This window comes from Hydra vulgaris, chromosome 11 (assembly GCF_038396675.1).
Source record: "Hydra vulgaris chromosome 11, alternate assembly HydraT2T_AEP".
NCBI classification, from domain to species: Eukaryota; Metazoa; Cnidaria; class Hydrozoa; order Anthoathecata; family Hydridae; genus Hydra; species Hydra vulgaris.
Genome location: NC_088930.1, coordinates 39,728,790 through 39,742,126, shown reverse-complemented (window position 1 = coordinate 39,742,126; position 13,337 = coordinate 39,728,790). Strand labels below are relative to the sequence as shown.

Below are 13,337 nucleotides of genomic sequence, written 5' to 3'. Positions count from 1 at the left end.
ATCGTTTTCTCAAAATCAATTTACTCGGACTTAACTGTTTTAACTTAAATTTAACCGGACTTAACGGACAAAACTGTAGTCTTTAATAACTGTTAAAAGGAGCGCATTTTGCAAATGGGCTTCTTTTAACAGTTTTGTTATAGCTTTTTTTATTAAATAAACAATATGGACTTATGAATTTCTTATGAAGTCGGTGAACTTATTTTAACTTATTACAAATAACCCATTGATAAGTTTTTTATACATAAGTATATGTATTTCAATATATTACCTAACAGATAAGCATCAATAATCTATCAGATAACTTCTGTTATGCCTAAAATCAAATTTCATGAATAAAATTTAAGATTTTAAAAGAATTTTTTTATTTTAATATTAAGAAGACAATAACCTTTCTTAATATGAAAAAATGATCTATTATCATTTTTGAAGTAGCATGCATTTAAAGTATAATTGTAACAAATTTTGTAAATTTTTCAACTCAAAAATGTGAACAGGAACAGTGACGGATCCAGGGGGAGGGTTGGGGTATGCATCTACCTCCACTCCACCAGAATCTGAAAGTCCTACAAAATAAGGTCTTTTTTTTTTTAAGGACGCGCAAAGGTGATACAAAATTTAAAAAAATTTCAACATCTTGCCCTACCAAAAATTCCTGGATCAGTCACTGGCCAGGAGTGGCTACAGTAAATTTTATTTTTTTATATATTTTAATTCCAAACGTAAATATATTTTTTAAATCTTAACCGCTAAGCTAAAACCAGAAATTTTCGAAATTATGGTAAGTTCGGATTTTATATATATTAAATATGTATCTATATTTAACTATATATTCATATGTATGTATATTTAACTATATGTTATTGTATATATTATTAGACAATGTGTTAAAGTCTAATTTACAAACTAGAAATATGACTAAAGAACAAAACATGGCGGCCTTAGCAGAATTTGGCGAAAATGACGGAAACAGAAAAAGACTGTTTTAGCAAAATTGGAGAAAAAGAACATTTAACGAAAAACATGCAGCTCAAAAATATGGCATACCAAAATTCATTTTTAATAACCGTATGAATAGAAAACATTCTAATACGGTTGTTAAAAGAGCAGTTTTAACGAAGAGCTTATGATAAGAAGAGCTTATAGAGCTTAAAATATGCTAGTTGCTTATTTTTTTTGTCATTAAACCACATAAATTATTCTACCCATGTCTTGTAAATGTGGTAAAATTCATTAAGAAGACCCTTTAAATTATCAATAGATAATTTAAAGGGTCTTGTATATGCTTGTACTTGTATATGTTGTAAATAGTTTTGTACTAAATTGTCTGTGATATAAAAATCACAGACAATTTTTTTTTTAATTAAATTTTTTGTTCAACTCGTCGAGCTCTACAGGAATATATAAAAAATATTTTTAAAATTCCAAAGTTTAGTCGTAGTAATATTAATTCAAAGAAAAAACGTCAAAAATATGCTCACGTTATAGCCCGATATATATATACATATATATATATATATATATATATATATATATATATATATATATATATATATATATATATATATATATATATATATATATATATATATATATATATATATATACATTAGGGTGGCTCTTAAAACAACATTTTTAAAAAAAACCTGTTCTGACCCCTTTACTTTGTTCTATATAATACTAAAACACTGGGTTTAAAATTTTTTTGAACAAAAAATTATTTTAGGGGTAGCTCAAGACCCTTAAAAATTTGACTGATCCCTAAAATTTTGAAAATAAAAGTTCTTCTAAAGTATGTCAACCTGGTACTCAAAAGAAGCGAAATTATATAAAAACTTCAAAAACAGTAATCACTTTACAAAAAAAGCATGTTTAAAAAAACTATTTTTTTAAAACTTGAAAATAATGACTTTTTTTATTTTCAGCTTAAAAACAATAGTTTTTATGAATTTATTTAAGAAAAAAGTTATTTTTTTGTAAATTGATTATTATTTTTAAAGTTTTTATATAATTTCGCTTCTTTTGAGTACCAGGTTGACATACTTTAGAAGAACTTTTATTTTCAAAATTTTAGGGACCAGTCAAATTTTTAAGGGTCTTGAGCTACCCCTAAAATAATTTTTTGTTCAAAAAAATTTTAAACCTAGTGTTTTAGTATTATATAGAACAAAGTAAAGGGGTCAGAACAGGTTTTTTTCAAAAATGTTGTTTTAAGAGCCACCCTAATATACATATATATATATATATATATATATATATATATATATATATATATATATATATATATATATATATATATATATATATATATATATATATATATATATATATATATACATATATATATATATATATATATATATATACAGAGAGAGAGAGAGAGAGAGAGAGAGAGAGAGAGAGAGAGAGAGAGAGAGATAGAGAAACATATATAAAAAGAAGACTTTATTAGAAGAATCATTCCTAATGTGACCACTGTCTTCCATACCAGGACAAATAAAAATTTATAGAGATAGAAAGTGGAACCAGGAGTAAAATAATGACAAAATCAATCAAGATAGGGAACAGATGATAACATTGCGATAGATTATATATATAGTTTTCATGAGAGGTCAGTAGTGAATGATAATCCGAGAAACGTGAAATAGTGGACTCAGTAAGACTTTGATATTCACATATTTGATATGTGACTATCAATAATAATACCATTTAATACCATTATTAAAAATTTTCTCGCATTAAATCTCTAGAACCTAATATTTAAGATAAAATTCGAATAATAGGCTTTAGGCGCTAGACAATACATTTTTGAATCAATTTCTTGTAATAATAAAGAAAAATTTATTCACCTAAAATCCATTCTTGTGGAAAAGATGACATGAAGAATTAAAAATTTTAACACCTGTCTTAATACAAGAAATTATAAGGGAGACAAAATTTTTGTAGACCGATTTTTTTTTTTTTTTTTCAATTTTGTTATTTAGGTGCCCCCAAGAAGACCTAACGGTCTTGTCACAGAGCACCGCGGAAGTGCATTTAACTGGGAAGTTCACGCCTCCTTCCTTACAGTGACGCGAAAATATGTCTAGAGTTCGTTTCGAACCTGAATCTCCTGCTTAATGCAAGCGCTCTTACCACTGCGCCACGGCCGCCTAAAGATGAAAGACATCAGCCCTAGAAACATACAGAAACACAACAGATACAAAGTAAAACCATAAAAGTAATCTCAGTTAGGATAAAAATTACGATAAACGTAATAATCTGATAAAAAAAAAAAGTATTATAAAAGTTAAACCTTAAAAGATTTAGAAAGTTCATAGAATAATTTAAACCATCTAAAGAAATACAGGTAGGTACAATTACAGGTAAATACAATTAATAGGTCCTTTTTGTTTAATTGGTTAAAGTTTTGGCTCCAAGAGGTTCGAGGTTAAATGCTGGTTGTAGTCCAATAAGCAACATTTTTTAGGAAGGAGACGTGAACTTCCTAGTTAAATGATCTTCCACGGTGCTCGGTGATAAAAGCGTAAAGACTTCAGGGAGCAACTTTATACCCTTAAAAAAATGTAACACAGATTTATATCTATGTCAATCTATCAAATGAAGAAAGAATGCAAGGCTGGTTAACAAACACTTTCTACTTACCTCTCAAGTCTTTGTCTAATAGGCCTTTTCCAAGACAGTAGCAGGATGCAGTTAAAATTTGCCCAATTTAACTAACTTGAAACTGCAGTATTAAAGTTCTTCTTAATTGAAACCATTCTCTTTCGTTTCTAGTAAACTCTGTGGTATCTTAAAGTTTCGTCCTTAGCCTTGCGCTGTGTTTTATTTCTATTAATTATCTTGAATGCAGTCTCTTAAAACAGCTTGGAGTTCGTAGTGTCTGGTATATTTTAAACCAAATATAACTCACTACTATTAATTATTGCAACATTTTACATTGATGAATGACAATACTCATACTGAGTACTCTACTTTACCTGCTTTTAATGGAAGTCATATATTCGATGTATTCCCAAGTAAACATTTGCTAATGCTGTTGCTTTTTGTTCTTACCCTATAAATCACTTATTTGGCCTTATATTGAATACTGTTGTCAAATCTCGCTAAGTTCTTGTAATGAGTCTATTTTAGTTTTAGACAAGGTCAAAAAATGCATGACAAATTAACGCTATTATTACTGAGTAGTTAAGTAATGATAGAGTGACAATCACATAATCATCACTCGATTACCGAAGATACTTCCAAATGCTAAGGATGCTTTTTTTATCGTGCTTGCTGTTTTCGAACTTCCAACTTAATTCTTTATATCTATGAATCTTTTATCTTTTCTTGTAAATAAAACCATATTTAAATAAATCTATATTTAAATATAGCTATAAAAAAAGCCTTGAGCTTTTATTTCATCGTGGTGATGTTGCGTCTTTTTTTAATTTTTTACAAACACCATCGTCGCTACTCAAGCAAGCTATCATTTTTTGTACCACAAACTAAAATAAAATCTTACATGCATTCAGTATGTTTAATTTTTTTACTATATCCTCCGTGCGCGAAAGACGTTTTTTTTTGTCTCGTTTTTTCCCTTAAATATCAAGGCTTTGGAATTCTCTCCCATTTGCACGTTTATCTTGACTTATACAATTTTATCTCTATTTTACTTTCTTGTAACTTCCAACTTAAATACTTTTCTAAAACTTCCAACATAGTACATGGAAGTTTCTTACTTGCTAATCAAACTCGGACTTCTTTCGACTTCATTATAACGCAGTACAATTACAAATAGTTTTTTTTAACATGTGTTTGCAATAAATAAAAGAAAATGTGTGAAGTTTAATACCGTTTTCATACGTGTTTAATACGTGTTTTAGAGATAAACTTATTACAATTTTTACATTTAATAAAACAACCAAAAATTCATTTGTATTTATAAATGTTTCATATATTCACTAAAAAGAATAAAAGATGTTGAAATTTCGAACTGGAATGGTTTTTACCCGTCTTTAATTAACTTATAACTCCCTTGAAACACAAATACTTTTCCAGTTTACTTTTTAAAGATCTGCGGGCCAGCAGAGAAATCGCACTTAACTAATGTGTTTTCAACCTCGAATCAATGGGTTTACTCCTATTCGGCTTTTGCAAATCGTTGCAAAGAAATTTACCCGCGAGTAACAAGAAATCTCGGTCAAAAGATTACCAAGCCGAACGTTTCGTTAGGCGGCGGGAAAGTGTTTTAATCTTTTTAGAAGTTCAACTAAAGTGACATTTTTATGCCAAAAGATTTTATGTCAAAACTTATAGAAAGTCTTATTTTTAAGTTAATTTCTTTTAAACTAAATAGTCTTAAAAAAAAGATTATACGTTAGTGTTTTACGCAACGTTTACATGAATGAAACTTGTGCATTGTTAAATAAACGTCAAAAGCGAAAGAAAAAGAAATAGAAAAAGAAAAAGAAAACTTTATTCTTTGTGTTTAAAGATTATGTTTTGCTTTCCAATTAGTCCACAAAAAAGGTAAAAAAATAAGTTTGTTTTTATAAGAATACAAGATTGTTAGTTTTAAATAGTTTATGGCATTATTTGAAACCACTTTATTTTTCTCGCAGCATAGTTTACTTATACTTTTATATACTTTTATGTGCGTGTGTGTGTGTGTGTGTGTGTGTGTATGTGTGTGTGTGTGTGTGTGTGTGTGTGTGTGTGTGTGTGTGTGTGTGTGTGTGTGTGTGTGTGTGTGGAAGAAGGGGGATGGTGGTGGTAAAAAACGATTCTTTGCATGATTTTGTATCTAGACTGTATAAGTTCCACTAGATGTTCAAATTTATATATGTTTAGACTTCGATCAAATCCATTTGCTTCGTTTGTCATCCATGCAGAGTTTCCTAGTAATCCAAACCAATATTTACCTAATATTTCAGAGCATAAGATACAAAATGAACCGGACAGTTTAATTGATGATCCTTCCAGTATATTTTTTGATCCAAACGAAAAACCTGGTTTTGTGTATACATCAACGGCCTCCTATACTAACAACTTTGACTATAAACAATATATACCAGGGCCTGAAAATACCAATACAATTGATGAAAAACGTCTTAGTAAAGTTGCAGATAAATCTCTCCAAGAAAATTCCGTTTCTTCTGAGTACGACGATAGCTTAGACACGACCCAGTCTCTTCCTAACACACCTTCGGTTAAAAGCGAAACTGGAATATTCCAAAAACAGTTTTCTAATAGAAATAATGTATTATGTGCCGAAAATTTAGAATCTGATAGAATTTATTGTAATTCTTTTGAAGAAGACTTTACAGAAGCAATTGAGTTTCATTCCGCATTAAAAGGTATTGATCATCGCAATTCGATACCTGATCCATCCTTAGTTGATGACTACAGTGAGTTACATTTATACGAAGATGAGTTGTTATATAATTGCGATTTTAGAAATAAAGGTTACAACTCTGAATCAGAGAGTGTAAAGACATATCAAGATTCAGGAATATATGATGATGATGTTTTCTTAGAATCTCCAAAACCAATGACAAGCGAAGAACTTGAAAGTGTAACAGAGCAACTTTTTGCTAGAGAGAATGGGATAAGCGAAAGTAAAAAAAGAGGAATGGATCTGGAAAGATTTTCAGCCTTCAAAACTCCTAACAGCTCTAGACACAATAGTCTGGAACTGATAGTAACACCGCAATCTCCAAAAATGCCTTCATTTAAAAAGCCTGCCGGTAAGTTTTGTTTTAACAGATTAAAAAAGTACTTAAATGCAAAGAGGGTTTGAGAGAGGTTTGGTGGTAAGGGTACACTTAAAGCAAAAAGATAAACTTGGAGTATGCATTATATATATATATATATATATATATATATATATATATATATATATATATATATATATATATATATATATATATATATATATATTACAAAAAATACATTAAAAATGTAAATATCTTGCATATGTAAATGATAAATATTAGATTTAGCTAAAGAAAAATATTCTTTTCAACACCAACGTTTGAACCTTGTTCATTCAAAGTTGTTCTGAATTCAGCTTTATATTTTAAAACAGCAAACTATTAAGTTTTATTTAAAAGCATGTTTATTTAGAATAAAAAGCTAACTCCTTTTAGAACAGTTTAGTAAGTTTTTAAAGTTTTGCTTCATTAGTACAAGCTGAGGCAACGGGTTATCTCTCTTTTCGAACCTCTATTCCGACGATGAGTATCCTTGACATCCAAAAACCGGGAATTTCAGGGCATAGTCAAATTAGGATATATATAGATAGGCGCATCGCAGTGTACATACATCAACTGATTTATAAAACCATAGGCACAGTGAGTGTGCGTACATCGACTGAGGGTTTGGGCGGGTTGTCTTGAACTGAAAGATTAACCTTTTTCATGTTTGCGGACTTAAAGGAGACCGTCGGAATAGAAGTTTGATCAAAGAGCTTACCAAGGCAACGTTGCCTTAACATAATTTGAAACAAATATCTTTTGTTTTACTTATTTTATGAAACAATGAAAATTTAGTTTTTAAAACCTTTTAACAAGTCAGCATGATTATATTGAGCATTTATTTTATTATAAGTCAGATTTTAGATTTTTAGGTTGTCTCGACCTGAAAATGCCTAACAATTTATAAAAATAGTTATTTTTAACAATTTATAAAAAAATTTATAAAACAATTATTTTTAGCAAGTAATCACCGCGTAAATTAACTATCAACTGCAAATTTAATGGTAAAAAAACGATTAAATAAACGCATTTGCATTATATGCATTAGAAATACTTATATTCTATTCGACCTAAAGTTTAGTAGAGAAACTAATGTAATTTTTTTCAGCAGAATACTCGTCTTTTTAAACTTATTTAATTATTTGCTGCACAAAAAAAACAACCTTTTAAAATACAAATAAGCAATTATTCGCTCAAAACTGTCCATTTGATCGAACAAACGGTTGGAACCTAACGTGCTGATAAACGTTCAAACTTATGCGCAATACTGTGAAAAATAACTGCAAATCAAATCTATGTTTTTAGAGCGGTAAAGTTGCAAATATTAAATAAAAAAAACATAGATAAAATTCAGGATGGTTGACAAAGAAAAAACTCATCCATACTTTTCTTCGCCAGATTTTTTAAATAATTATCTTGGATCTTTTGAAATTAAGGATCGACCAAAAAGAAGTATATATCGATTTATAAAAGACGAAAAACGATTACCTGATTACACGCCTAGAGATTTACTTCATACCAAATTATTTAGTAGCAACATAGAAACGTTAGATCAAAATGATTTATCCGACGAAAATTTACATGGTGAGAATATTTGAAGGTGTTGCGTTATTTTATATTACAAAAAAATTCAGCAGTAACTTTTTTTGATTTAAAAAAAAAAAATGTTTGACTATAACTGGTTTAGAGAAGAAAGAGGTAATAATGCCTCTCGAAACTAATACTAATGGAACTTAAAAAAGTACTTATTCCCTAAAAACCGTTCATTCTATAGTATTAATACCATTTTCTAAATTGCTAAAACTTGTTCATTGGAGTAACAAAAACATTTTGTTTATTATAAGAATCTTTTTTCGTTCAAATTTTGTAACTAAAAAAAAACATAAAAACATGATTAATAATTTTAGATTTTTAAAAATAAAAACAAAAACAATAGATTTTTCGAACAAATCCAAAAAATTGTCATCACTAGATAAGTGGTACTTCAAATCCGAACCTTAGTTTCAACACTATGTATTTGTCCTAATGCGTATTCAATGTGCTAAAATTTATATCATGATATAAAATTTACCACGTTGAATATGTATATATGTATAACAACATATAGCAGACATTTATAGTTACCAAACAATTATCCGTTGAAATCACAGTTGACGTTTTGCTTACTATGAAATAAACAAAAAATTAAAGATAACAAAGCAACATTAGGAAATTTTAATCGGTATTATGTATCCCTAGACACAAAGTTTTTATAAATATCATAGACTTTTAAAGCATTTTGGTTTATTATTGAATTAATATTGAATTTTAATAGTTTATATTTTTAAAAAAAACCTTTTTTTAGTTACTCATTTACTCCATAAAAAAAAAGCTATAAAAATACTTTTTTTCTAAATAATAATTTTTTTTTCTATCCGTTTGTTAGGAAAAATATTTTCATTGCAATTAAAAAACAAACAAAAATCTTATAAATTTCTTCAAGAAAATATATTTAATACAGAGTGTATTGAAAGTTAAAAGTACGTTTGGCCTGCGTCTAACACAACGAGTCATAGACCGCTAAATTTATTGTTTTGTGTGTGTGCGCGCGCGCGCGCGCGCGCGCGTGTGTGTGTGTGTGTGTGTGTGTGTGTGTGTGTGTGTGTGTGTGTGTGTGTGTGAAATGCAAAAAGTAAATATTAGTAAAGTAATTGTTTTTGACTATTTTGGAAGCCTTTTTCTTAAGTCAAATACCACTGTATTAATTTAATTTTATTTTTATTTATTTTTTTTCTAATAAAGATTTCTTGACATGTAAACATCATTCATATGCCATATTAGTAACTAGTGTCAGTTTTTTTTTTCCTTTTGCCTCAACAGAATACTTTACATTGCAGTTTTTTAAACAAAGTTTGCATTTATACTATTATCTGAATTTATTTATCAAGTATATGTTTTAAGTTCTAATTTCATACTATATCATTATACTAATATCGAGTATTCATATTTTGCACAAAAAAAAAAGTCAATAGAAAAGTGCGCTGCCTTCTTTTTTAAATATTATTTTTCTCCTTAACTTAACTTCTAAATGAACTTCTAAATTACTACAAATATAATATAAATTTAGTAATTTTTAAATTATTTTAGTTTTTAAAACACATTTTAGTCAAAAAAATGTTGTAACTTTTTTTTTAAACGATCATCATATAAAATTAATATTGTATTTAAAGTAAAAGTATAATTTAAAGGAAGTGGTGTAGAAAGGTCAACAAAGTTGGTGGGGGGGGGGGGAGGTTGAAATAGAAATTAAGGAAGGCTAAAGCAGCCAGAATCAGAATTTCAATGGAAAAAATAGAAATTTTTTCAAAAGTTAGGGCCTATTGCCCCTTCCTTCCCCTGTTCCTATGTCAGTGTTTAGATGACTGGATGTCTAAATATCCTGAATATATTCTGGATGTCTAAAAGCATAGGTATCTATATATTCTAGACATACCTAGATATTTATGAAATAAACCTAAGTCTAAGGTTTGCTAAATCGAAAAACAACATTTTATTTAGAAATGAACTCTGGAAAAAGAAGCAGTAATAAGTATAGCCACATACAAGCAAAAGTGCAGTGTCACGTAAGTTTTTTTCTTATTTATATTTAAAAAAGACATTTTAATAACGAATTTTGATAACCTCAGCAAACATAAAATGTACTTTTAGTTTAAAAAATATTTTATGGGTGAATAAGCAATTTGTATCTGTTTTACAGAGACGAGAAGAAAGGTCAGTATCCCCTGGTATCCCTTTAAGAAAAAAATCGCCTACTCAAGCTAAGCCACCTTCAATAAAAACTGGTAATTAGTTTAAATTATATTTGGTGACTTATTTTTCAGATTATGAGAAATTTATTTATTTTGATATAAGTTAGCTGTTATACATTATAACTATTACGATTAAATGATTACACGTAGCATTAACCGCACTTTCTTGGATTTTAAAAATTACCTTACAATCAAAAGTGAACTAATTCAGATATCAATAAATTAATAACAATTATATATATATATATATATATATATATATATATATATATATATATATATATATATATATATATATATATATATATATATATATATTTCTACAGCTTTATGCAAACCTACTCAAAAACCTCCAAAATTGAACGAGATAAAGCCAAAGGTTGATTCGTTAAGCAATATAAATTATGTGCCAGGTGGTGGTGAATCGAAGGTTTGATTATTTGTTTATTATGGTTTGAATGAAAAATAACTGAAAAAATAAAAGTTTGTGAAAGTCACACTAATAAGTCAGCTATACGTGTAAAATACATATTTATACATTCGCAGATCTCTAACAAAAGTTTATATTTTTCAAAAAACACTTCACACATTTGTAGTTATCTATATAATATTTATAATAAATTTTTTGTATTGTTGGGCTAAGGTTTTTACAGAAAGGTTAACATTCCGTCAAAAGGCTGAACCCCGTACTGATACTCATGGTATTGAAATGTATGCTCATTTACCAGAGGAATTTCAAGAAATTGCAAGAAGGTTAGCGCGTCAAGATTCTCAATTAAAAAAGCAAAACCGCGGGCGATCTGCGTCTCGTAGTCATAGCTCATCCTTTGCAGTCTCAAGTAGACAGTCGAGTGTTTCACCTGAAAGAGGCCGATCACGAACTAGACGTACAAGTCGTAAATTAACGCCAGGAAATTCTATATCTGATATCTTTGCAAAAGTTAATTCTAATAAGGTAAACTTTTATTTACTCTTTATAACTTCATTAACAGACAGCCCCATATGAGTTTTAAACGTTATTAAAGAGAAACGTTTAGGCCGAGCCATTGTTAATTAAATTTAATTGAACTGTTAATTAAGTTTTTAAATAATTTATTAATTCTTTATACAACTATTACAGCAACTTGGTAGTCCTGTCAAACCAACACGGCCTTCTTTAAGTCGTTCATCTAGTATTAGATCAATACCTAACACGCCAAATCTTTACAAACAACATCCAGCAAGTGCAATACGGTCTGAAAAATCTCCAACTGCATCTCCAGCCAGAAGTCCAGGAAGAACAACCGAAAGTAAAACATTGTTACTTAATTACAATGAACAATTAAACACACTAAAAAACCGTAACAAGGTGTCAACTGTCGCAAAAGCTGATCGAATGCCTTCTCCAGTTATGAAGCTTTATCAGTTTACAACACAAAACGATTCATTTGGCTCTTTAATAAGCAATTAATCAAAATTAAAAATGTTTACATCAGAACAAGAATAAGTTAAGTAACTTAGACACAATTCCCTATAGGATTTTGCAGAATTTAGAACTAGAAAAAAATGGCCTACTAGACCAGCCATCAAGTTAAAACAAATGGGTTAGTTTTTTAATGAAACTTATTTTTAAATCAATTTTCTTTTTAACCATTTTGTTAAAACTTTTGTTGTAACTTTATTTTAATGTTGTTTCAATCTTTATTTTGATGTTGGTCAATCTGTCTTGTCTAAAATCATATAGAATCTTATTCCTGTTTTTGACTCGAAAATGCGTACATTTATTAAATAAAATATTGTTCGATTTCGTTGTTGTTTTATAATTGACTTTTGTATTTAAAAAGTCGATAGGTTTTTAATTTTATTCCTTAAAAAATTATTGTAATATTTTGTACATTATTTTTATTTATGACAAACAATTTTTATTGAAACTCACGAACCTTGCATGACTTTAACAGTTTTAATTTTTTAAATAACTTATTATATAGCAGACTGTTGTTTTCGTTTATCTGTATATTTTACACTTTTGCCTAAAAATTTTACAGCGTATTGTTAAATTTAATTTGAGAATGAATCTAAAAGGTATTTTATACTGAAGTTTATTTAAGATATTTTTTCTTTACTCTGCAAACCGTCTATTTCACAATTTCAAAAAGATTATATTTCCAGTATATTTTTTAAAAATTTGGACATGAAGCCTCACATAATAAAATAACTATATGGGTACATGATTTGATAGAGAAAGAAAAATCAAAACGATTTGAGTTAAGGAGCAGAAAAGGAACGTAATGTAAAAAGTTGTTTGAGTTCTGGTTCAGAATCAAGAGGTTCGAGGTTCAATAATGGTTCTGGCCATAGCAACATTGGTAAGAAAGAAGGCGTGAACTTCCTAGTAAAATGCTCTTCCGCGGTTTTTATTTGTAAAATGCTCTTCCGCGGGTTGTTTTCAAAACTTTTAAAAGACGTTCAATAGACATCTTTTTTACATCCCGTACCTGCTGGGTAAAAAGTGCGTTTGTTATAAGTAAAGATGCAATATTTTATGCTTTTCAACTAACCCGATTGCCTGTTCCAACCAAAATTGCGGGGTTTGTTGGAACACTTTTTAGCAGCTCTCTAATCGAAGATATATTAAAAAGTTCATAACTAAATTCAATCATTATTAGTGATTATTATAATATGTTTAAGTAAGTAGTATTTAGGCAATAAATTTTTTTTTTTTAATATTTGTAATTGGGCCTAATAAAAAACAACGTTGTGACTAACCCCGATCTTCCTGAATTACAAGCGTTTTAATGCTGTCCAAAGTGTTGCTCTAATCAAATTGTCA

At 28.5% G+C, this 13,337-nt stretch overlaps 1 protein-coding gene across 1 annotated transcript; it reads left to right on the top strand.

Moving 5' to 3' along the window:
- Positions 1 to 5,166: 5,166 nt before the first annotated feature.
- LOC100205793 (uncharacterized) lies at positions 5,167 to 12,497 on the top strand. The gene is made up of 7 exons (XM_065811051.1): positions 5,167 to 5,514; positions 5,836 to 6,731; positions 10,278 to 10,342; positions 10,477 to 10,561; positions 10,855 to 10,958; positions 11,172 to 11,483; positions 11,649 to 12,497. The coding sequence occupies exons 1-7, from the start codon at positions 5,483 to 5,485 to the stop codon at positions 11,976 to 11,978; spliced, it is 1,824 nt and encodes a 607-aa protein (XP_065667123.1). The 5' UTR covers positions 5,167 to 5,482; the 3' UTR covers positions 11,979 to 12,497.
- Positions 12,498 to 13,337: the final 840 nt, after the last annotated feature.